This window comes from Leucoraja erinacea, chromosome 9 (assembly GCF_028641065.1).
Source record: "Leucoraja erinacea ecotype New England chromosome 9, Leri_hhj_1, whole genome shotgun sequence".
Classification (NCBI taxonomy): domain Eukaryota; kingdom Metazoa; phylum Chordata; class Chondrichthyes; order Rajiformes; family Rajidae; genus Leucoraja; species Leucoraja erinaceus.
The window spans coordinates 15,446,034-15,469,899 of NC_073385.1; the positions used below are offsets into that span (position 1 = coordinate 15,446,034).

Here is a 23,866-nt window from a genome sequence, read left to right on the forward strand (position 1 = left end):
AAGTCTACCCCACCATTCAATCATGTCTGATCTATCTCTCCCTCTCAACCCCATTCTCCTGCCTTCTCCCCACAACCCCTGACACTTGTACTAATCAAGAATCTATCTATCTCTGCCTTAAAAATACCCACTGACTTGGCCTCCACAGCCTTCTGTGGCAAAGAATTCCACAGATTCACCACCCTCTGACTCAATAAATTTCTCGTTGTCTCCTTTAATTCTGAGGCTGTGCCCTCTAGTCCTAGACTCTCCCACTAGTGGAAACATCCTCTGCACATCCACTCTATCCAAGCCTTTCACTATTCTGTACGTTTCAATGAGGTTCCCCCTCATCCTTCTAAACTCCAGCGAGTACAGGCCCAGCGCAGTCAAACGCTCATCATAGGTTAACCCACTCATTCCTGGGATCGTTCTTGTAAACCTCCTCTGGAGCCTCTCCGGAGCCAGCAATGAAATTCCTCCTCGTCTCCTTCCTAAAGGAAGGTCCTTTAATTCTGAAGCTACGACCTCTGGTCCCAGACACTCCCATTACTGGAAAGTTATGAACCCAAAACGTCACCCATCCCTTCTCTCCTTGCTCACAATATTCCAAATGCGGCCTGACCAGCGCCTTATTGAGCCTCAACATTACATCCCTGTTTTTGTATGCAAGCCCTTTTGGAACAAATGCTCGCATTTAGTTTGCTTCCTTTGCCACTGATTCGTTTGGAGTCATAGAGTCGTTCGGCATCCCTTTGGCCCATCTAGCCCATGCTGGCCAAGGTTCCCCATCTGTGCTAGTCACACAAAGGTCTGATTATGAGGTACTCAAGAGAAAAAAACTCACCACAAGTTATAAGGCCTCATAAAGTCATAAGGCCCTTCAGCCCAACTTGCCCATGCCGACCAACATGTCCCATCTACGCCAGTCCCACCTGCCTGCATTTGGCTCATATTCCCTCTAAACCTGTCCTGTCCATGTACCTGCCCAAGTGTCTTTAAAATGTTGCCACCATACCAAATTTAGTTTAGGTCAGAGGTACAGCATGGAAACTGGCCTTTCAGCCCTCCAAGTCCATTCTGACCATCAATCACCTGTTCACACTAGTTCTAAGTTATCGCACTTTCTCATCCACTCCCTACACGTGAGGGTCAATTTCATCGAAGCCAATTAGCCCCAAAAAACCTGTACGTCTTTAGGATATGAGGGGGAAACCGAAGGTCACGGGGAGAACGTACCAACTCTGTGCAGGCAGCACCCGTAGTCGGGATCGAACCGGGGTCTCTGGTGCTGTGAGGTAGCAACGCTACCACTGTGCCACCATGCCAGTCCTTATGTGGGCACTCTCAACTACTGTGTTAAACTACACATCGCTAACGGTCACGGTGGCACAGCAGTAGAGCTGCTGCCTTACAGCGAATGCAGCGCCGGAGACCCGGGTTCGATCCCGACTATGGGTGCTGTCTTTGCGGAGTTTGCACGTTCTCCCCGTGACCCGCGTGGGTTTTCTCCGAGATCTTCTGTTTCCTCCCACACCCCAAAGACGTGCAGGTTTGTAGGTTAATTTGCTTGGTAAATGTAAAAAAATTGTCCCTAGTGGGTGTAGGATGGTGTTAATGTGCAGGGATCGCTGGTCGCTGCGGTCACGGTGGGCCGAAGGGCCTGTTTCTGCGCTGTATCTCTGAACTAAACTCGATTCCTCTAAAACATCATGAACCAAGTTTCCCAAGCAGAGTGCTATGAAGCCACTGTGTAGGAAGGAACTGCAGATGCTGGTTTACACTGAAGATAGACACAAAATGCTGGAGTAACTCAGCGGGACAGGCGGTATCTCTGGAGAGAAGGAATGGGTGACGCTTCAGGTCGAGACCCTTGTTCAGTCTGACGAAGACCCGAAACGTCACCTATTCCTTTTATCCAGAGATGCTGCCTGTCCCGCTGGGTTACTCCAGTAATTCAGTCACTACCACGTTCAGCTCAGGGCCACTAAACTCACATTTCCATCCTGCACTTGTATGTTACAAGTGACATTCTTCGAGGTATTCCAACAAATCAATACTGTCTAAATACTGTACAAGAAGCTAAAACAAGAGCCTAAACAAGGGCTAAAAAAAAGCCGAGACACGGGTTGCCACGGTGGCACAGCGGTAGAGTTGCTGCTTTACAGTGCTTGCAGTGCCGGAGACCCGGGTTCGATCCCGACCACGGGTGCTGTCTTTGTGGAGTTTGTACGTTCTCCCCGCGTGATGTTTTCTCCCAGATCTTCGGTTTCCTCCCATACTCCAAATACATGCAGGTTTGTAGGTTAATTGGCCTGGTATAGATGTAAATTGTCCCTGGCGTGTGTGCAGGATAGTGTTAATGTGTGGGGATCGCTGGTTGGCCCGGGCTCGGTGGGCCAAAGGGCCTGTTTCCGAGCGTTATCTCTAAACTAAACTAAAGAGCTGTCCTCCACGTGTTCCTTGTGTGTGGGAGATATCACACGATGAGTGTTGCATCAAAGGCTCAGCTATGCCTGAACGCTGCCTTCTGCCTGACTTGAGATAAATACACAAAAAGTTGGAGAAACTCAGCGGGTGCAACAGCATCTATGGAGCGAAGGAAATAGGCGACGTTTCGGGCCGAAACCCTTCTTACATTTGTTACAAATACAGTTGTTTAGTTTAGAGATACAGCCCAGAAAGAGGCCCTTCACGCCTGGGTCACCCCCCCCCCCCCCCCCCCCCCCCCCCCACACTCTCGACGGGCCCTCTTCCCTCTTGATGGTCCCACAGTCCCTCTCTCCCTCCCCACTCAACAGTCCCCCTCACTCAATGGTCCCCCTGTCCCCCTCTCGGTCCCCCCCCCCCCTTGGTCCCTCCTCCTTTCTCGGTGTGTGTGTGTGTGTCCCCCCCCAACCTCCCCCCCCCAACCCACCCCCCCCCCCCCCCCATCCTCCCTCGCTCTGGGTGATAGGGCCCCCTTCGGCGCCAGAAGTTCAGAGTTCGCAGTTCGGAGTTGAGAGTTGGCGGTGGGCGAGCCGGGCCTACAGGGCAGGTTGAGGGAACTCTGTCCCTGAACGCAAGGGCAAATCTTTATCCTTTGCACACAACCTCCTGGATTCTATGGAGCATGCAAACTATTAATCTTCCTTATCTATTCCTGTTTTATTTAATAGCATTGATTCGGTTCACTTTCAGTGCATTATGTGAATCAATGAAATAGATTCCAAGCAGCGCAGGGCAACGTGTAATGAATTCTTTTCATTAAGTGCCCAGCTTCATTGCATACCTGAGTTTAAATGTAATGGATTATTCAGGCATTTGTTCAGGCGAGGGAAGGCATTGTGTCGTGTCCCGTGTGTATAAAAGGCAAAACTTTAGTTTAGTTTAGAGATACAGCGCGGAAACAGGCCCTTCGACCCACGGAGTGCAGCGCCAAACACTAACACCATGAATGAATTAATTAATAGGTTTATTGGCCAAGTATTCACATACAAGGAATTTGCCTTGGTGCTCCGCCCACAAGTGACAACAGCAACATACAGTGACAGTTAGGAATGACACATAAAACATTAAACCTTAATAATAAAACATTATTGATTAAACATCTTACACACACTAGGGACAATTACGAAGAAGGGTCCCGACCCGAAACGTCACCCATTCCTTCATCCAGAGACGCTGCCTGTCCCGCTGAGTTACTCCAGCATTTTGTGTCTGTCTACAATTTTTACATTTAGTTCCCGATGTTGGGGGAGTCCAGAACCAGGGGCCACAGCTTAAGAATAGGGAGTCATTTAGAACGGAGATGAGGAAACACTTTTTCTCACAGAGAGTTGTGAGTCTGTGGAATTCTCTGCCTCAGAGGGCGGTGGAGGCCCATTCTCTGGATAGTTTCAAGAGAGAGCTAGATAGGGCTCTTAAAAATAGCGGAGTCAAGGGATATGGGGAGAAGGCAGGAACGGGGTACTGATTGGGGCTGCTCAGCCATGATCACATTGAATGGCGGTGCTGGCTCGAAGGGCTGAATGGCCTACTCCTGCACCTATTGTCTATTGTCTATTTACACCGAGCCAATTAACTGACAGATCTGCACGTGTTTTGGAGCGTGGGAGGAAAACCCAAGCGGGGTGACGGGGAGAACGTGCAAACTCCGTACAGACAGGCAGCCAGCCGGTAGTCGGGATCGAACCCGGGCTGTGAGGCGGCTGCTCCGCTCGCTGCGCCGCCGTGCCGCCCAAAGGGGTTGAGAAGCCGAGAGACGCGTTGCGGCTGTGAGAACAGAGATATGGAGTGAGCGGGGAGAGATTGCCCCTGGGCAGAGACCCAAGGTTGGCACGTCGGGCCCGAGGCTTCAGTGGAGCCCACACATTATCGGAGCGTGTAGGAAAGAACTGCAGATGCTGGTTTAAATCAAAGCTAGATACAAAATGCTGGAGTAACTCAGCGGGACAGGCAGCATCTCTGTAGACAATAGGCAATAGGTGCAGGAGTAGGTCATTCGGCCCTTCGAGCCAGCACCGCCATTCAATGTGATCATGGCGGATCATCCCCAATCAGTACCCCGTTCCAGCCTTCTCCCCGTATCCCCTGACTCCGCTATCTTTAAGAGCCCTATCTAGCTCTCTCTTGAAAGCATCCAGGGAACCGGCCTCCACCGCCCTCTGAGGCAGAGAATTCCACAGACTCACAAATCTCTGTGAAAGTCCCTCGGTAGACACAAAATGCTGGAGTAACTCAGGAGGTTACTCCAGCATTTTGTGTCGAACACCCATTCCTTCTCTCCAGAATATCACAGAGTATGAATTAAGAATCGGCCTAACACTGTTGGTTGGCAGCAGTTCAGAACATATTTTTCTTTTAAACCTGTTCAGATCGTACCCTCCGGAAATGCACTTTCTGCATCAGCAGAGGGTGGCCACTGGTGTGACTCAGTGGGAAGGCCCTGTATCTCAGTGTCAGAAGTGTACGTGTGTATTGAAATCTAGCCTGCAGGACGGATGTAGTCCAACTGGAGACTGTGCAGAAAATGATTCATAAGGACTGGAGGGCTGGTGTGATCTGGAAAAGATGGATGTAGTTTTAACTTACTGAATTTACTAGAATGTTGCCTGGGTTTCAGCAACTAAGTTACAGAGAAAGGTTGAACAAGTTAGGGCTTTATTCTTTGGAGCGCAGAAGGTTAAGGGGGGACTTGATAGAGGTTTTTAAAATGATGAGAGGGATAGACAGAGTTGACGTGGAAAAGCTTTTCCCAATGAGAGTAGGGAAGATTCAAACAAGGGGACATGACTTGAGAATGAAGGGACTGAAGTTTAGGGGTAACATGAGGGGGTACTTCTTTACTCAGAGAGTGGTAGCTGTGTGGAATGAGCTTCCAGTGAAGGTGGTGGAGGCAGGTTCGTTTTTATCATTTAAAAATAAATTGGATAGTTATATGGATGGGAAGGGAATGGAGGGTTATGGTCTGAGCGCAGGTATATGGGACTAGGGGAGATTATGTGTTCGGCACGGACTAGAAGGGTCGAGATGGCCTGTTTCCGTGCTGTAATTGTTATATGGTTATATGGTTATATGGTTATAACTTGGAAGTAATCCTCCCAATAACCAACGTGGAATTCTCTGCTTCAGAGGGCGGTGGAGGCCGATTCTCTGGATACTTTCAAGAGAGAGCTAGATAGGGATCTTCAAGATCTTCAAGATAGCGGAGTCAGGGGATATGGGGAGAAGGCAGGAATAGAGTACTGATTGTCGATGATCAGCCGTGATCACATTGAATGGCGGTGCTGGCTCGAAGGGCCGAATGGCCTACTGAACCTATAGTCTATTGTCTATTGACAGGTGGGACTAGTGTAGATGGGACGTGTTGGTCGGTGCAGGCAAGTTGGGCCGAAGAGATGAATAGGGGACGTTTTGAGTCAGGACCCTTCTTCAGGGTCTGAGGAAGTGTCCCGACCTGAAACGTCCGTTTCCCAGAGATGCATCGGAAGGAACTGCAGAAGCTGGTAAACACCGAAGATCGACACAAAATGCTGCAGTAACTCAGCGGGAAACCCTCACTCTCCCGTGACTCTCAGTCTGAAGAAAGGTCTCGGTCCGAAACGTCACCCGTTCTTTTCCTCCAGAGATGCAGCCTGACCCGCTGAGTTACTCCAGCACTTTGTGTCTTTTTTTGTGTTCAAACATCTGCAGTTCTTTGTTTCTCCCCTTGTACTGTATCTGAGGTGCTTATCTGAGATGTATGTAAGCATATGTACAGTGATACAAACGCAGGCAGGTGGGACTAGTGTGGATGGGACATGTTGGTCTGTGTGGGCAAGTTGGGCCAATGTTCCCCCCTCCCCCGTATCTCCCCACACTGACTAATTTTCATACCCACGTTCTGGAAAGCTGCAGTTACAATTTAGTTTATTGTCACGTGTACCGAGGTACAGTGAAAAGTTTTTTTGTTGCATGCTATCCAGTCAGCGGAAAGACAATACATGATAACTATCGATCCATTTACAGTGTACGGATACATGATAAGGGAATGACGTTTAGTGCAAGGTAAAGCCAGCAAAGTCCAATCAAGGATAGTCAGAGGGTCATCAATGAGGTAGATAGTAGTTCAGGACTGCTCTCTGGTTGTGGTAGGATGGTTCAGTTGCCCGATAACAGCCGGGAAGAAACTGTGCAGGAAGGAACTGCAGATGTTGGTCTAAACCACGGTGGTGCAGCGGTAGAGTTGCTGCCTTACACCGTTTGCAGCGCCGGAGACCCAAGTTCGACCCTGACTACGGGCGCTGTCTGTACGTAGTTTGTATGTTCTCCCCGTGACCTGCGTGGGTTTTCTTCGAGATCTTCGGTTTCCCCCCACACCCCAAAGACGTGCAGGTTTGTAGGTTCATTGGCTTGGTGTAAATGTAAATTGTCCCTAGTGTGTGCTGGATAGTGTTAGTGTGCTGGGGTCTCTGGTCTGCGCGGACACGGTGGGCCGAAGGGCCTGTTTCCGCGCTGTATCTCGGAAACCAAACCGTAAAAACTAAACTAAACCGAAGATAGACTGCAGTAACTCAGCGGGACAAGGCAGCATCTCTGGAGAGAAGGAACGGGTGACCTTCCGGGGTCGGGACCCTTCTTCAGAAACTGTCCCGTGAATCTGGAGGTGTGCGTTGCATAGTGGTCCGGGACGTTCTAAAATGGACGCAGGAGGAAAAGAAAATGACAGATTCTATTTTTAAGTGGGGGGGGAGAGCACGGCTAGGCTCGAACCAATCAATAGACCCACTTCCAGCTTTATTATCTCAAACAAAGAACTGCTTTGTCACGGAACAGACACTAATTGTGAAATAAAAGGAATATCCTGTCTATGGAAATAGTCCTCACCAAATTGATTTTGTTTGCTCTGCCCAGCGGAGTGCTGAAGTAGACAATTTATTCCTCCGAATTAGCTCATTTCACTGTCGTTGTCTTCATATTTATTAAATCAATGCCGACCTCAGTGCCTTTCTCCGCTTATTCCTCCGCCTGTGATCAAAGCAATGGTGGATTCCTCTCGGCTTGCAATTAATCCAATACCTCTAAACCTTCTCCGCTCCTGTGTCTGCCTTTGCTGGGAGTCTTCTGCCAAGCTCCCACTGGTCCGCCAGTGCCATCTCCCCACCAGGTGGTTATTCATTTGCTTCCCGTCTCCTGGGCCACTGCCGAAGGATCGAGAATTGTCTGTGATTGTGTGCAGTCATGGCAGGCATGAAGGGAATTGTCTATTTCCTGTTCATTTTCATTCAATAGACAGCAGACAATAGGTGCCAGGAGTAGGCCATTCGGCCCTTCGAGCCAGCACCGCCATTCACTGTGATCATGACTGATCATCCACAATCGGTACCCCATTCCTGCCTTCTCCCCCATATCAATAGGCAATAGACAATAGACAATAGGTTCAGGAGTAGGCCAACATCTACACAATAGACAATAGACAAAAGACAGTAGGTGCAGGAGTAAGCCATTCGGCCCTTCGAGCCAGCACCACCATTCAATGTGATCATTCCCAATCAATACCCCGTTCCTGCCTTCTCCCCATATCCCCTGACTCCACTATTTTTAAGAGCCCTATCTAGCTCTCTCTTGAAAGCATCCAGAGAATCGGCCTCCACCGCCCTCTGAGGAAGAGAATTCTACAGATTCACAACTCTCTGGATGAAAAGGTTTTTCCTCATCTCCATTCTAAATGGCTTACCCCTTATTCTTAAACTGGGCCCCCTGGTTCTGGGCTCCCACAACATCGGGAACATGTTTTCTGCCTCTAGCGTGTCCAATCCCTTAATAATCTTACATGTTTCAATAAGATATCCTCTCATCCTTCTGAATTCCAGAGAATACAAGCCCAGCCGCTCCATTCTCTCAGCATATGACTGTCCCGCCATCCCGGGAATTAACCTTGTGAACCTACGCTGCACTCCCTCAACAGCAAGAATGTCCTTCCTCAAATTTCGAGACCAAAACTGCACACAATACTCTAGGTGTGGTCTCACCAGGGCCCTGTACAACTGCAGAAGGAACTCTTTGCTCCTATACTCGAATCCTCTTGTTATTAACCTGGTGAACCTTTGCTGCACTCCCTCAATAGCAAGAGGTGCAGGAGTAGGCCAATCGGCCCTTCGAGCCAGCACTGCCATTCAATGTGATCATGGCTGATCATCCCCAATCAGTATCCTGTTCCTGCCTTCTCCCCATCTTTAAGAGCCCTATCTTGCTCTCTCTTGCACACTGTATCTCTAGAAATAACACCAACAAAAACTAAAAATGTAAACATTCTACCCTATAGGAGTGGGGGGGGGGGGGGGGGGGGGGTGGGGGGGGGGTGCTGAAAGAGATGCAGGCTAAGTGGGGGGGGGGGGGAGGGGGGGGGGGGGGGGGCGGAGTGGGGGGGGGGGGCTGAAGGAGCAGCGGGCTAACGGGATGCTCCTTATGTGTGTGTGTTGCAGGAACAAGGCAAGGTCAGTGTGGTCTTCAACGTGGGAACGAACGACATCGCCATCACGGAGTCCAGCAACGTGGTGAACGACGGCAAATACCATTTGGTGCGTTTCACCAGGAACGGAGGCAACGCCACGCTGCAGGTGGACAACTGGGCCGTCAAGGAGTTCTACCCTTCAGGTGAGCTGCCCCCCACTGCCCCCTTTGAATTACTGCCCCACTTTGCCCGTACGGAGCGGCGCAGTGCCGCAGACCCAGTTTCGATCCCGACTACGGGCGCTGTCTGTGCGGAGTTTGCACGTCCTCCCCATGACCTGCGTGGGAGTTTCCCCGAGATCTTCGGTTTTCTCCCACACTCCAAAGACATGCAGGTTTGTAGGTTAATTGGCTTTGTGTACGAGTTAATTGACCCTACTGTGTATAGGATAGTGTTAGTGTGCGGAGATCGCTGGTCGGCGTGGACTCGGTGGGGCCGAAGGGCCTGTTTCCGCGCTGTATCTCTAAACTAAACAAAACTGATGTCCCACCTTGCTCCTACCCCCTAGCGCCCAGAAGCTGGAGTCTCGGTGTAATGAGGATGATGTCACAAGAACAACACTTTATAGGTTTGAATGTGGAGGAAGGAACTGCAGATAGACACAAAATGCTGGAGTAACTTGGAGAGACAGGCAACAAGGATGAGAGGATATCTTATTGAAACATATAAGATTATTAAGGGTTTGGACACGTTAGAGGCAGGAAACACGTTCCCGATGTTGGGGGAGTCCAGAACCAGGGGCCACTGTTTAAGAATAAGGGATAAGCCATTTAGAACAGAGTTGTGAGTGTGGAATTCTCTGCCTCAGAGGGCGATGGAGGCGGGTTCTCTGGATACTTTCAAAAGAGAGCTAGATAGGGCTCTTAAAGATAGCAGAGTCAAAGGATATGGGGAGAAGGCAGGAACGGGGTACTGATTGGATGGCGGTGCTGGTTCAAAGGGCCTAATGGCCTACTCCTGCACCTATTGTCTATTGTGTATTGTCTATTGTGTATTGTCTGTTGGTTGACTAAGGAAAAACACAAAATGCTGGATTACAGTGGCGCAGCGGTAGAGTTGCTGCCTCACGGTGCCAGTGACCCGGGTTAGATCCTGACTACGGGCTCTGTCTGTGCGGTGTTTGTAAGTTCTCCCCGTGACCTGCGTGGGTTTTCTCTGGCTGTTCAGGTTTCCTCCCACACTCCAAAGACATACAGGTGTGTAAGTTCATTGGCTTCGGTCAAATTATAAATTGGCCCCTCGTGTGTGTAGGATAGCGTTGGTGGTGCGCGGGGATCGCTGGTCGGCGCGGACTCAGCCGGACGTTTCCGCGCTGTGCCTCCAATCTGCTCCGCCATTCAGTGAACAAAACGTTGGAGCAGAATTCAGTCCATCGAATCTGCTCCGCCATTCAGCCCATCGAATCTGCTCCGCCTTTCAGCCCATCGCTGATCTGTTTTTCCCTCCCAACCCCATTCCCTTTCCTTCCCTTACCAATTACGAAAGGGTTGCCCCTGCCATGTTGTGCAGGTTCCCTCTGCCGTCGTTCTAATCTCATGACTGCAGTTTGCCGACCATTTGTTTCTCAGCGGCTCATCACTGAGGGTGGATTTTAAATGTCAGAGGGAATTGGAACACCTTTGAATCACTGTTGTAACCTTGTGCGGCGCGGTGGCGCAGCGGTAGAGTTACTGCCTCACAGCGCCAGAGCACGCGGGTCCTGAGTTCGATCCCAACCACGGGTGCTGTCTGTATAGAGTTTGCACGTTCTCCCCGTGACCTGCGTGGGTTTTCTCCGAGATCTCCGGTTTCTTTACACATTCCAAAGGCGTACAGGTTTGCAGGCTAATTGGCTTGATATAATTGTAAATTGTCACCGAGTGTGTGTTGGATTGTGTTAATGTGTGGGGATTGCAGGTCAGCGCGGCCGAAGGGCCTGTTTCCGCGCTGTATCTCTAAACTAAACTAAACGAAATATAGGAACAGAATTAGGCCATTCGGCCCATCAAATCTCCAGGTTTGGAGGTTAATTCGCTTGGCGTAATTGGAAACTGTCTCTAATGTGTGTCAGGTAGTGCTAGCGTGAAGAGATCGCTGGTCGGTGCGGACTCGGTGGGCTAATGGGCCCGTTTCCGCGCTGTATTTGTAAAGCAAATTAGATACACTTTACATGGACAGGGCAGGTTTGGAGGGATATAGACAATAGGTCCCTTCGAGCCAGCACCGTAATTCAATGTGATCATGGCTGATCATCCCCAATCAGTACCCCGATCCTGCCTCCTCCCATTATCCCCTGATTCCGCTATATTTAAGAGCCCTAGCTAGCTCTTATGAACCAAACGTGGTCAGGTGGGACTAGTGTAGCTGGGACATGTTGGCCGGTGTGGGCAAGCTGTTTCCACGCTGTAAGACTCTATCTCTCGAAAATAAACCACAGGTACAAAACAGCAGCTTTAGACGTCAGCATTTGGAAGAGAAGTCGCAAGGGGCAATAGTGTAGGCCTCACGCTGTACGTTCTGCCAGATGGTGGGAGTAGTGGCGATGTAAATAACACATTGTTTGCTGCTGAGTTAGTTCTTGCAAAGCTCTGAGGATCGAAACACCGTTTGTTGAAAAATATCTCGCTACATCTTTTCACCGTTGAGCTTCGAAAAGAGTCAAAAGACTTCAATATCTGTGGCACCTTCCACATCCTTTCCAGAACTCAGCCCGAGCGATTTACGGCCTGGGCTGAACCCAGGGGGATTTCCGGGACCGCTGGGCTCCGCGGGGGGTGCAATGCATCCTCAATAAGGATTGTGAAAGTATTTTTATAAGTTTAGTCAGTCCTGTATTGAAGCACAATTGGTCAATGGTCAATGGTCAATGGTTAATGGTCAATGGTCATTGGTCAATGGTCAATGGTCAATACTCATTAGTCAACAGTCATTGGTCAATGGTCAATACTCTTTGGTCTATGATCAATGGTCATTGGTCAATGGTCATTGGTCATTGGTTAATGGTTAATGGTCATTGGTCATTGGTTAATGGTCATTGGTCAATGGTCAATAGTCATTGGTCAATGGTCAATAGTCATTGGTCAATGGTCAATGATCATTGGTTAATGGTCAATGGTCATTGGTTAATGGTCAATGGTTAATGGTCAATAGTCATTGGTCAATAGTCAATTGTCAATGATCATTGGTTAATGGTCAATGGTCATTGGTCATTGGTTAATGGTCATTAGTCATTAGTTAATGGTCAATGGTCATTGGTTAATGGTCATTGGTTAATGGTCATTCGTTAATGGTCAATGGTCATTGGTTAATGGTCAATAGTCATTGGTCAATGGTCATTGGTTAATGGTCAATGGTCATTGGTCATTGGTTAATGATCAATGATAAATAGTCATTGGTCAATGATCATTGGTCATTAATCAATAGTCATTAGTCATTAGTCAATGGTCAATGGTCATTGGTCAATACTCATTGGTCTATGGTCATTAGTCAATTCAATACTCAATGGTCAATACTCATTGGTCAATGGTCATTGGTCAAAGGTCAATACTCATTGGTCAATGCTCCTATCAATGAAAGGCAGGCACACTGTACACCTTCTCTACAGCCCTATCTGCTGGTGCTGCCACATCCAGTCTGCTATGAACTTGAACTCCATAATCAAGAGGTTGGCACAGTGACACAGCGGCAGATTTGCTGCCTCACAGCGCCAGAGACCCGGGTTCGATCCTGACTACGGGCGCTGTCTGTACGTAGTTTGCACGTTCTCCCCGTGACCTGCGTGGGTTTTCTCCGGGTGCTCCGGTCTCCTCCCACACTCCAAAGACGTACATGTTTGTAGGCTAATTGGCTTTGGTAAACATTGTAAATTGTCCCTCGTGTGTGTGTGTGTGTAGGATAGTGGTAGTGTGCGGGGATCGCTGGTCGGCGCGGACTGGGTGGGCCGAAGGGCCTGTTTCCGCGCTGTATCTCTAGGCTAGACTAGAGGACACAGCTTTAAGGTGAGAGGGGAAACATTTGAAGTTTAATCTTTAAAGAATCTGCAAACTAAACTAAGCTACACTAAATCCCACTGCATATCCCTGGCTCAGACTTCAGACTCAGGAGACTGAAGAAGGTTCTTGACCCAAAACGTCACCCATCCCTTTGCTCCAGAGATGCTACCTGTCCCGCTGAGTTACTCCAACATTTTGTGCCTGTCTTCGGTATAAATCGGCATCTGCAGTTCCTGCCTACATGTTAAATGGGTCTTGGGATAAAATTGTAAGGCATTCCTTGACATCGCTATTGATTCTCAGGAGGATGACTGGTTCTTTACTAGAGAGATATAAAATGGTACAACGTGGAAACAGGCCCTTCGGCCCAACTTGCCCACGCCGGCCAACATGTCCCTGCTACACTAGTCCCACCTGCCCGCGTTTGGTCCATATCCCTCCAAACCTGTCCTATCCTTGTACCTTTTTAACTGTTTCTTAAACGTTGGGATAGTCCCAGCCTCAACAACCTCCTCTGGCAGCTCGTTCCATTCACCCACCACCCTCTGTGTGAAAAAGTTACCCCTCCGATTCCTATTAAATCTTTTCCCCTTCACCTTAAACCTATGTCCTCTGGTCCTCGATTCCCCTACTATGGGCAAGAGACTCTGTGCGTCTACCCGATCTAATCCTCTCATGATTTTATACACCTCTACACGGTATATCTTTCTGACACGGGCTGACCAAGGTGTTTTATCAGCGGGGGGCGGGGGGGAGTTAAAACAGCTGATGCTACCGAAGGGAATGTTGTGGAGTTCATCTTTCCAATTAACACTGTCAGTGATCCAGAAACACAGCTCTGCTGAGGTTGAACAGAGGTGAAGTGAACATACAGAATCGTGGAGATTTATTGATCGAATAGAGTAGTTCGGCCGGCCGGCCGTCTTTAGTTCAGTTTACAATACAATACAATACGGTTTTATTCGTCACGTGTACCGAGGTACAGTGAAAAGCCTTTTGTAACAGGATAACCAGTCAGCAGAAAGACAAAACATCCATTCGAGAACCAGAGGACGTTGGTTTAGGGGATGGGGGGGGGGGGGGGGGGGGGGGGGGGGGGAAGGGGGAAGATTCAATAAGAACCCAAGAGGTAACCTATTTACACAAAGGGTGGTGGGTGTATTGAACGAGCTGCTGGAGGATGTAGTTGAGGCAAGTACTTTAGTTTAGTTTAGTCTAGTTTAGAGATAGACAATAGACAATAGGTGCAGGAGTACATCCTTCGAGCCAGCACCGCCATTCAATGTGATCATGGCTGATCATCCCCAATCACTACCCCTGTTCCTGCCTTCTCCCCCCGACTTCGCTATCTTTAAGAGCCCTATCTAGCTCTCTCTTGAAAGTATCCAGGGAACCGGCCTCCACCGCCCTCTGAGGCAGAGAATTCCACAGACTCACAAACTCTGTGTGAAAAAGTGTTTCCTTATCTCCGTTCTAAATGGCCTACCCCTTATTCTTAAACTGTGGACCCTGGTTCTGGACTCCCCCAACATCGGGAACATGTTTCCTGCCTCTAGCGTGTCCAAACCCTTAATAATCTTATATGTTTCAATAAGAGGATGTAACTAGTAGAGTGGATAAGGGAGAACCAGTGGATGTGTTATATCTGGACTTTTAGAAGGCTTTCGACAAGGTCCCACATAAGAGATTAGTATACAAACTTAAAGCACACGGCATTGGGGGTTCAGTATTGATGTGGATAGAGAACTGGCTGGCAAACAGAAAGCAAAGAGTAGGAGTAAACGAGTCCTTTTCAGATTGGCAGGCAGTGACTAGTGGGGTACCGCAAGGCTCAGTGCTGGGACCCCAGCTATTTACAATATATATTAATGATTTGGAAGAGGGAATTGAATGCAACATCTCCAAGTTTGCGGATAACACACAGCTGGGGGGCAGTGTTAGCTGTGTGGAGGATGCTAGGAGGCTACAAGGTGACTTGGATAGGCTGGGTGAGTGGGCAAATGCATGGCAGATGCAGTATAATGTGGATGAATGTGAGGTTATCCACTTTGGTGGCAAAAACAGGAAAGTAAACTATTACCTAAATGGTGGCTGATTAGGAAAAGGGGGAGATGCAGCGAGACCTGGGTGTCATGGTACACCAGTCATTGAAAGTAGGCATGCAGGTGCAGCAGGCAGTGAAGAAAGCGAATGGTATGTTAGCTTTCATTGCAAAAGGATTTGAGTATCGGAGCAGGGAGGTTCTACTGCAGTTGTACGGGGTCTTGGTGAGACCATACCTGGAGTATTGCGTACAGTTTTGGTCTCCAAATCTGAGGAAAGACATTCTTGCCATAGAGGGAGTACAGAGAAGGTTCACCAGACTGATTCCTGGGATGTCAGGACTTTCATATGAAGAAAGACTGGATAGACTCGGCTTGTACTCGTTAGAATTTAGAAGATTGAGGGGGGATCCAATAGAAAAAAATTCTTAAAGGGTTGGACAGGCTAGATGCAGGAAGATTGTTCCTGATGTTGGGGAAGTCCAGAACAAGGGGTCACAGTTTAAGGATAAAGAGGAAATCCTTTCGGACCGAGATGAGAAAAACATTTTTCACACAGAGAGTGGTGAATCTCTGGAATTCTCTGCCACAGAAGGTAGTTGAAGCCAGTTCATTGGCTATATTTAAGAGGGAGTTGTATGTGGTCCTTGTGGCTAAATGGATCAGGGGGTATATGGAGAAAGGCCAGGTACGGGATACTGAGTTGGATGATCAGCCATGACCATATTGAATGGCGGTGCAGGCTCGAAGGGCCGAATGGCCTACTCCTGCACCTATTTTCTATGTTTCTATGTTTCTAAGACCCCCTCAATGGGGTTGAGAGGGAAATAGATCAGCGATGATTGAATGGACCAAATGGCCTCGCTCTGCTCCTAGAACCTATGAAGATGCTTCTCCCCATATCCGCTATCTTTAAGAGCCCTATCTAGGTCTCTTTTGAAAGTATCCAGAGAACCAGCCTCCACTGCCCTCTGAGGCAGAGAATTCCACACACTCACAACTCTCTGGGTGAAAAAGTTCCTCGTCTGTCAATGATATTTTCAGACAACAGATTCTATCCCATAAATCTCACATTGTCCATGGGTGATGAGTTTGAAATAGCCCGGTGGAACACGTTTTCAAAAAAATATGCAAAATAAAACGCATCGGTTTCCCAGCAAGGAACTGGGCGGTGAAATGGCTTTGCATCTGTAAGCCTTGCGGTGGAGGTTCGGAAACATCTCCGAGCAGTTTCCGCATCTTATGCATGAGATGATCCATCTGCACAGCCTGCAGTACTCCATAATTACAGCAGTGAGATGCTGGATTGATCCAAGCAGAATCAATTCTGATCAAATTACTTACAAGCAGAAACACTGCACTATCACCAGGGGTCCACCTATAAATAACACGGCCCTGTGTACAGCGATACCTCCGGTCTGCCCGCTGACGGCCACGGGCCTCATGCAAATGTCGAAAAGGTAAATTCGGAGTAAGTATTGTGAGCAATCTTGAACCCCATGTCTGAGGAAGGATGTGCCAGCCCTGGAGTGTGGCCACAGGTGGTTTACAAGAATGATCCCAGGAATGAAGATTCCAGGAATCCCAGGAATCATAACAAGAGGATTTCAGTATAAGATTAGAGAGGTTCTTCTGCAGTTGTATAGAACCATATATAATAACCATATAACAATTACAGCACGGAAACAGGCCATCTCGACCCTTCTAGTCCGTGCCGAACACATAATCTCCCCTAGTCCCATATACCTGCGCTCAGACCATAACCTTCCATTCCCTTCTCGTCCATATAACTATCCAATTTATTTTTAAATGATAAAAACGAACCTGCCTCCACCACCTTCACTGGAAGCTCATTCCACACAGCTACCACTCTCTGAGTAAAGAAGTTCCCCCTCATGTTACCCCTAAACTTCTGTCCCTTAATTCTGAAGTCATGTCCCCTTGTTTGAATCTTCCCTCATCTCAGTGGGAAAAGCTTATCCACGTCAACTCTGTCTATCCCTCTCATCATTTTAAAGACCTCTATCAAGTCCCCCCTTAACCTTCTGCGCTCTGGTAAGACCACATCTGGAGTATTGTGTACAGTTGTGGTCTCCTAATTAGACAATAGACAATAGGTGCAGGAGTAGGCCATTTGGCCCTTCGAGCCAGCACCCATGATAACAGTGAATGGCCTTGCTAGCTCGAAGGGCCGAATGGCCTACTCCTGCACCTATTGTCTATTGTCTATTTTTATTGTCTAAAAAGCTGGAGTAACTTAGCTGGTCAGACTGCATCTCTGGTGAAATCGAATAGATGACGTTTTGGGTCGAGACCCTTCTTCAGACCGAGACTCAGCGATGCTGCCTGTCCCGCTGAGTTACTCCAGCTTATTGTGTCTATCTTCGGTTCCTTCCTGCGCACTTGCTTCCCTCTTTGCTTGCCCGATAGGCAAGGCACCGCGGGCCAAAGGGGGTAGAATCTCTGTTCAAAGGCCTCTGGGAATTGAACTTAAATAAAAGGTGTTGTTGAACGGCAGATGGTACACAGCGAGCTCCCTCTGTGCATTCTCTGAGCGCTTGCCTCCACGCGCCTCAAGAACGTTGTGCGTGGGCACGGCGTGGGGTTGAGTTGCCAGTGGATGGAGATTGTTGCACATTGGAAATCAATCCGTTTTTAGAGTCATAGACTCCCACCGCAGGCTGTGGAGGCCAAGTCAGAGGATAATTTATGGCAGAGATAGATAGATTTCGTGATTAGTACGGGTGTCAGAGGTTATGGGGAGAATAGGGTTAGGAGGGTGACATAGATAGACAACAGACAGACAATCGGTGCAGGAGGAGGCCATTCGGCCCTTCGAGCCAGCACCGCCATTCAATGTGATCATTGTGGTCATGTGATCATGAGATCGGCCATGATTGAATGGCCCAATGGGCCGGATGGCCCAATTCTTCACCTATGACCTTATGATACATTGTGGAAACAGGCCCTTCGGCCCGACTTGCCCACACCGGCCAACACGTTGCCCACACCGGCTAACATGTCCCATCTGCACTCGTCCCACCTGCCTGCATTTGGTCCATATCCTTCCAAACTTGTCCTATCCTTGCATCTGGCTGACTGTTTCTTAAACGTTGGGATAGACTTTAGACTTATGAGATGCAGTGTGGAAACAGGCCCTTCGGCCCACCAAGTCCGCGCCGACCAGCGACCCCCCTACACTAGCACTATCCTATACGCCAGGGACAATTTACAATTTTTAGCTAGGCCAATTCAACGATAAAACCCTGTATGTCTTTGGAGAGTAGGAGGGAAACCGGAGCACCTGGAGAAAACCCACGCAGGTCACGGGGGAGAGCGTGCAAAGTCCGTACATACAGCACCCTTTATTAGGATCGAACCAGGGCGCAAGGCAGCGACTCTACCACTGTGCCACCTCTATAAGGCGTTGGTGAGGCCATGCTTGGAAGACTGTGTTCAGTGTCGATCAACCGGCAGGGGGAAAGCTGTAATTCATCGGTAAGGGTGCAGAGAAGATTAACAAGGATGTTGCTGGGACTCAAGGGCCTCAGCCTGAGCTACAGGGAGACGTTGAGCAGGCTGGGCTGTATTCCTTGCAACGCAGGTGGATGAGGGGTGATCTTTATACAGGTGTATAGATAGGACGAATGCACACAGAGTCTTTTACCCAGAGTAGGTGAATCAAGGACCAGAGTAAACAGGTTTACAATGAGAAGCTAAAGATTTAATCGGAACCTGAGTGACAAATTTTTCACATGTGATAGGTGTATGGAACGAGCTGGCAGAGGAGGTACAGTCATTGAGGCAGGCACCATCAAAGATCCTATAGCGGAGCAAGATAGACCACTCCTGCTAAATGCAATGGGCTGTCGTGTAGTGCGCAACGGAACGGAACGTGGGCCTTTTTTTCATCCATTTCAGTAACCCGACCCGACCCGACCCGACTCACAGTGTAATCAACGTTGCGGGGGAACAGTTTGTGTTAATAAATTTAAATTCTGAAAAAATGAGGAGAAGATTTTTTCAAAAGAACTTTTATTTTTGCGAGGATGTTTCCGTAACCGGCTTCCATCTCCGCACTAGTATCTTTGCTCCGCTACGGGATCTTTGGTGTGGAGACGGAAGCCGGTTACGGAAATGGGGCCGAAAATTACTGATGAATCTGCCCATGACTACGTCTACAAGTACTACGTCTTTTTCGTCGCGTGGACTATCTTGCTCACTATAGGGTCTTTGGGTACCATAACAGTATTTACAAGACACTTGGACAGGGATCTCGATACTGAAGGAAAGATTAAGAGAGAGCCATGGTCCAAATGCAGGCCAATGGGCTAGCTAAGAGGGGCATCGACAAGTTCAGCCAAAGGGCATGTTTTGTGCTGTTTAATGGCCCTGTCCCACTGTACGATGTAATTCAAGAGCTCTCCCGAGTTGAAAAAAAAATCAAACTCGTGGAAGCACGTAGAATGTACGTAGCGGGTACGTCGGAGCTCGGGACGTCTCTTAGCGGCTCGTAACGCTAACGGCAGGTACTCAGGAAACGTGGTAAACTCGGAAAGACTCGTGAAGATTTTTCAACATGTTGAAAAATGTCCACGAGAGCCCCGAGTACCGACGAGCGGCTATTACCATATTTCTCCGAGTTCAAATCAGAGGAAACTCGGGAGAACTCTTCAATTAGTTCGTACAGTGGGACAGCTCCATAACTGTATGACTCTTATTACTTAGAGGATTAATTTTTTTTTTGATGATCACATTTTTTTGATTAATTAACTGGGTTTAGTTTTCAATGGGAAACCCAACGTCCGTGCTTCACTGGAGGTTGTGTGCTTGTCAGAGTCACGCAGCTTAGAAACAGGCCCTCCGTGTCTATACTAGCAAGCTAATGGCATGTCGGCCTTCATAACAAGAGGAGTTGAGTGCAGGGGCAAAGAGGTCCTTCTGCAGTTGTACAGGGCCCTAGTGAGACCACACCTGGAGTATTGTGTGCAGTTCTGCTCTTCAAATTTGAGGAAGGACATTCTTGCTATTGTGGGAGTGCAGTGTAGGTTTACCAGGTTAATTCCCGGGATAGCAGGAGTGTCATATGCTGAGAGAATGGAGCGGCTGGGCTTGTACCCTCTGGAGTTTAGAAGGATGAGAAGGATCTTATTGAAACATATAAGATTATTAAGGGCTTGGACATGCTAGAGGCAGGAAACATATTCCCGATGATGGGGCAGTCCAGAACCAGGGGTCACATTTTAAGAATAAGGGGTAAGCCATTTAGAACGGAGATGAGGAAACATTTTTTCTCACAGAGAGTTGTGAGTCTGGAATTCTCTGCCTCAGTGGGCAGTGGAGACCAGTTCTCTGGATGCTTTCAAAAGAGAGTTAGATAGAGCTCTTAAAGATAGCGGAGTCAGGGGATATGGGGAGAAGGCAAGAACGGGGTACTGATTGTGGATGATCAGCCATGATCATATTGAATGGCGGTGTTGGCTCAATGGGCCGAATGGCCTACTCCTGCACCTATTGTCTATCATGTACCAATCTAAACATGATTGCCAGCAGGTTGTCCCACCTTCCCATCCACACCCCACACACTAGGGTCAAATTACAGAGGGCCATTTAACCTACAAACAACAAGTCTTTGGGATGTGGGAGGAAACCAGGGCATCCGGAGAAAATTCAACGTTCCACATTCAGAGCGGCACGGTGGTGCAGAGGTAGAGTTACTGCTTCACTGCGCCAGAGACCCAATTTCGATCCTGACTACAGGTGCTGCCTGTACGGAGTTTGTACGTTCACCCCGTGACCTGCGTGGGCTTTCACCGATATCTTCAGTTTCTTCCAACACTTCAAAGACGTATAGGTTTGTAGGTTAATTGGCTCAGTAGAGTTGTAAATTTTCCGCATTGTGAGAAAGATGGTGTTAGTGTGCGGGGATCGCTGGTCGGTGCGGACACGGTGGGCCGAAGGGCTTGTTGCCATGCTGTATCTCTAAACTAAGCTAAACTAAACTAAACTTGCCAAATCCACATGGGCAGCGCAAAAAGTTACAGCTCAATAAATTAAATAAAAGTCTAATATTAGTGCAAAATAACTCAAAGCCCTTAATGCAACCAAGGCTGTGAGTGTGTGTGTGTGTGTGTGTATGTGTGCGAGTGCGTGTGTGTGTGCGTGTGTGTATGTGTGTGTGTGTGTGTGTGTGTGTGTGTGTGTGTGTGTGTGTGTGTGTGTGTGTGTGTGTGTGTGTGTGTGTGTGTGTCTGTGCGTGTATGCATGTGCGTGAGTCTGCATATGCGTGTGTGTGCGCGCGTGTGTGCGCGTGCATGCAGTTGTGCATGTGTGTGCATGTGCATGCATGCATGTGTGTGTGAGTGCGTATGTGAGTGCATGTGTGTGCGCGTGCGTGTGTGCGTGTGTGTGTGCGTGCGTGTGCTTGTATGTGTGTGCGTGTGTGCGTTTGCGCCTGTCTGTGTCTGTGTGTGAGCGTGCACGTGCGCGTGCGTGTGTCAGTGCGTGTGTCAGTGCGTGTGTGACTGCGTGTGTGAGTGCGTGTGGCGTGCGTGTGTGTGTGAGTGCGAGCGTGTGTGAGTGTGTGTGTGCGTGCGTGTGTGAAAGAGAGAGAGGTAGAGAGAAAGAGGAAGGGTGAGAGAGTTTGTGTTGAGTTTATTGTCACGTGTACCGAGGTACAGTGAAAAGCTTTTGTTGCATGTTAACCACTCCGCGGAAAGACAATACATGATTACAATCGAGCTGTCCATTGTGTACAGATACAGGGAGGGCGGGAAGGTGTACTGATACATGATGAAAAGAATAATGTGAAAAAAGTTTAGTGCAAGGTAAAGCCAGCAAAGTCCGATCAAGGATAGTCCGAGGGTCACCAATGAGGTAGATAGTAGGTCAGCACTGCTCTCTGGTTGTGGTGGGCTGGTTCAGTTGCCTGATAACAGCTGGGAAGAAACTGTCCCTGAATATGGAGGTGTGTGTTTTCACACGTCTTGGTTTTACACCTGACTCACAGAGCTAGTCTGACTTATTCCCGGCATCCAAAGGCACGTTACGGATAACCTTGTATCTTTGAAGCCAAATACAATTACTGCTATCACCAAACAGCATCACACGCGCTTCAATCATTTCTCTGCCGATTTATCTGCACCCTTTCGCAGTCTGTTGTGGGCGTAATACACAGATAACAGACAACAGAGCAAAGTGGGACGATAAAACATGTTTTATTTTTGCCTATACGTGTTCTCCTGTGTTTAGTTTAGTTTAGAGATACAGTGCGGAAACAGGCCCTTCGGCCCACTGAGTCCGTGCTGACCAGTGATCCCCGCTCATCAACGTTATCCTACACACACACAATAGACATAGACAATAGGTGCAGGAGTAGGCCATTCGGCCCTTCGACCCAGCACCGCCATTCAATGTGATCATGGCTGAGGGACAATTTAGGGACAAACTAGGGACAATCTTACCTTCATACTAAGCCGATTAAACCACAAACCTGTACTTCTTTGGAGGGTGGGGGGAAACCGAAGATCTCAGAGAAAACCCACGTGGGAGAAACCGAAGATCTCGGAGAAAACCTACACTAACACTGCCCTACACAAGCTAGGGACAATGTTTTACATTTATACCAATCCAGCCAATTAACCTACAAACCTGTACGTCTTTAGAGTGTGGGAGGAAAACTAAGATCTCGGTGAAAACACATGCGATCACGGGGAGAACACACAAGCTCCGTACAGACAGCACCCGTAGTCGGGATCGAACCCGGGTCTCTGGCGCTGTAAGGCAGCAACTCTACCTCAACTCTACCGGCAGCAATCTCTGCCTCAGAGGCCGGTTATAAATCCGGATACTTACAAGAGAGAGCTTGATAGGGCTCTTAATGATTGCGGAGTCAGGGGATATGGGGAGAAGGCAGGAATTGATTGTTGATGATCAGCCTTGATCACATTGAATGGCGGTGCTGGCTCGAAGGGCCGAATGGCCTACTCCTGCGATTATTGACTATTGGTGCGCCACCGTGCTGTGATATTAAACAAAATAACCGGTGAATCATTGTGGCCTGGCAAGACCCATTAGAAATTCCCGCACTCAAACTTCAACCTCATAGTTCGCTTGGGCAGCTTACAACCCAGCGGTATGAAAATTGACTTCTCTGATGTCACATAACCCATGCTTTCCCTCTCTCTCCATTCCTCCCCCATCCTAGTCCTCCGACCAGTTCCCCGGTCCTTCTGATCAAATTTCACGGATTGTATGCCTCATAGTCACCTTCCCCTCAGCCAACAATGGTCCACTCTATGTAGGAAGGGACTGCAGATGCTGGTTTACATCAAAGATAGACACAAAAAGCTGCAGTAACTCAGCGGGGCAGGCAGCATCTCTGGAGAGAAGGAATGGCTGACGTTTCGGGGTCGAGACCCTTCTGTACCATTCTACATTTCCCTTGCCCATCGTCCACTTTGATCTCTCATTTTCACACCTTACCATCCATATCTCTCTGTCTCACTCTCCCGTGACTGTCAGTCTGAAGAAGGGTCTCGACCCTAAACGTCACCCATTTCTTCTCTCCAGAGATGCTGCCTGTCCCACTGAGTTACTCCAGTATTTTCTAGTTGTTTATTAACAAGTTTGCATTAACCAACCTGATCTCCTGGTGGCTCAGCACTTCAATTCCCCCTCCCATTCCGTATCCGACCTTTCTGCCCTGGGCCTCCTCCATGGCCAGAGTGAGTCCCACCGCAAATTGGAGGAGCAGCACCTAATATTTCACCTGTGTAGTTTACACCCCAGCGGTATGAACATTGACTTCTCCAATTTCAGGTAGTCCCTGCTTTCTCCTTCCATCCCCTCCCCATTCCCAGCTCTCCCACAGCCCACTGTCTCCGCCTCTTTCTTTCTTC

The 23,866-nt window shown here is 48.6% G+C and overlaps 1 protein-coding gene across 8 annotated transcripts in view; it reads left to right on the forward strand.

Moving 5' to 3' along the window:
* The window catches only part of nrxn3a (neurexin 3a), a 1,361,409-nt gene that overhangs the window by 1,264,795 nt on the left and 72,748 nt on the right, over positions 1 to 23,866 (forward strand). For all 8 annotated transcript variants that reach the window (XM_055640186.1, XM_055640188.1, XM_055640185.1 and 5 more), the window contains one exon: positions 8,925 to 9,096. In XM_055640186.1, coding sequence (XP_055496161.1) covers positions 8,925 to 9,096 — 172 coding nt within the window. The remainder of the gene's footprint in view (positions 1 to 8,924; positions 9,097 to 23,866) is intronic.